General features: G+C 43.1%; 1 protein-coding gene across 1 annotated transcript in view; it reads left to right on the forward strand.

The window, feature by feature from the left end:
* The window catches only part of LOC106816691, a 29,573-nt gene extending 27,573 nt beyond the window's left edge, over nt 1–2,000 (forward strand). Inside the window, exons 8-11 of the mRNA XM_014821313.1 lie at nt 234–240; nt 665–851; nt 1,275–1,359; nt 1,950–2,000. Coding sequence (XP_014676799.1) covers nt 234–240; nt 665–851; nt 1,275–1,359; nt 1,950–2,000 — 330 coding nt within the window. The remainder of the gene's footprint in view (nt 1–233; nt 241–664; nt 852–1,274; nt 1,360–1,949) is intronic.
* Nucleotides 2,001–2,144: the final 144 nt, after the last annotated feature.

Raw genomic sequence — 2,144 nt, forward strand, 5'->3', positions numbered from 1 at the left:
CGAGAGCGAGAGCGAGAGAGAGAGAGAGAGAGAGAGAGAGAGAGCGAGGGAGACACACACAGAGAGATAGATACACACACGCACGCACGCACGCACGCACGCACGCACGCACGCACGCACACACACACACACACACACACACCTGTACATCTGTGTGTACGTACATCTGTAGATGAGATGTATCTGTGTATATCTATATATGTACTATATCTGTGTATATCTGCTTCTTGCAGCTAAGCTGTATCTGTGTGTATATCTGCTTCTTGTAGATGAGCTATATATCTGTATATCTGCTGCTTGTAGATGAGCTATATATCTGTATATCTGCTGCTTGTAGATGAGCTATATATCTGTATATCTGCTGCTTGTAGTTGAGCTATATACCTGTATATCTGCTGCTTGTAGATGAGCTATATATCTGTATATCTGCTGCTTGTAGATGAGCTATATATCTGTATATCTGCTGCTTGTAAATGAGCTATATATCTGTATATCTGCTGCTTATAGATGAGCTATAGCTGCTTGTAGATGAGCTATATATCTGTATATCTGCTGCTTATAGATGAGCTATATATCTGTATATCTGCTGCTTGTAGATGAGCTATATATCTGTATATCTGCTGCTTGTAGATGAGCTATATATCTGTATATCTGCTGCTTGTAGATGAGCTATATCTGGTGAGGTTTGGGAACGACGACGGCTGGTACCGCGCTTCCGTCGTCCGCCTCCTGCGCGATAACGCTGCCACCGACCGCCAGCAGGGGGCGCCGGACTCTACGAGCGACAGCGTCGGCCGCGCCGAGGTCTGGTACATCGACTATGGCAACATGGAGATCGTGTCCGCTGACAGGTAACCACGGCAACGCTCGCATGTTGCTCGTACGTGTGTGTGACTTTGTATCTCTCTCTCTATCTCTCTCTGTCTCTTTCTCTCTTTCTCTCTCTGTCTCTCTCACTTACTCTCTCCCTCTCCTCCTCTCTCCCTCTCCTCCTCTCTCCTTCTCCTCCTCTCTCCCTCTCCTCCTCTTTCCCTCTCCTCTCTCTCATTCTCCTTCTCTCTCCCTCTCCTCCTCTCTCCCACTCTCTCCTCTCTCTCCCTCCCCTCTCTCCTTCTCCTCCTCTCTCCCTCTCCTCCTCTCTCCCACTCTATCCCTCCCCTCTCTCCTTCTCCTCCTCTCCCCTTCTCCTCTTCTCTCCCTCCTCTCTCTCCCTCTCCTCCTCTCTCCCTCTCCTCCTCTCTTGCTCTAACACCATCTTCTCCTTGTGATGACAGGATGAGGATTGCTCAGATAAACTTCGTTAAGTTGCCAGGCTTCGCGATCAGGTGTGGTCTCTACGACATCGAACCTCCAGTCAAGGTAACGACATCAGTAAACACATCACAAAACTTAATAGATGTCAAGATGATACTCCCTCTAATCTCCTCTAATCTACTATAATCTCCTCTAATCTCCTGTAATCTACTATAATCTGCTCTAATCTGCTAGAATCTGCTAGAATCTAAATAGCTCTGTAAAGATGTTAAGATTTTAGTTGTAGTGATATAATTTTATGAACCAATATTTTAAGTGACATCTATGTCTTACTATGGGACATATATTATTGTAAATATCATCAATTTCAGTTTTATACTGCCTGACATGATATCGTGTTTGCAAAACTTATTTTAATTGTAACGTTGTAAATACTAATTTTGCAATAAACCTATTATCTATCTATCTATCTACGTATATAGCTATGTATATAGATGTATATATATATACTGGTACACAACCGATTTTCCGGACACTGATGGTCCGGAACCTCTTTTAGTGCGGATAAAATTCACCAGGTGGCCACCATCTTGTTTTGCTCAAATTTTACCCTAGCTATGGCGTCTAAGGCAGGTGCAAGTGTCGGTGGTGGTTTACATTAATTTACATTTAATATTTGTTTACATTTCTATCAGTGCATGGGTGCTTTAGAGATGATGGGAGGAGACATGATGGGAGGTATTTAGTTGCTCAGAGGTGTATTTTTGAATTATTATTATGTAACCTCTTTTGGTCCAGAAAAACGGATAATCCGGAAAGGCATTGGAACCAAGGGTTCCGGAAAATTGGTGGTGTACCTGTATATATATATATATATATATATATATATA

The sequence above is a fragment of the Priapulus caudatus genome, unplaced genomic scaffold (genome assembly GCF_000485595.1).
Source record: "Priapulus caudatus unplaced genomic scaffold, Priapulus_caudatus-5.0.1 Scaffold1456, whole genome shotgun sequence".
In the NCBI taxonomy this organism is placed as follows: domain Eukaryota; kingdom Metazoa; phylum Priapulida; class Priapulimorpha; order Priapulimorphida; family Priapulidae; genus Priapulus; species Priapulus caudatus.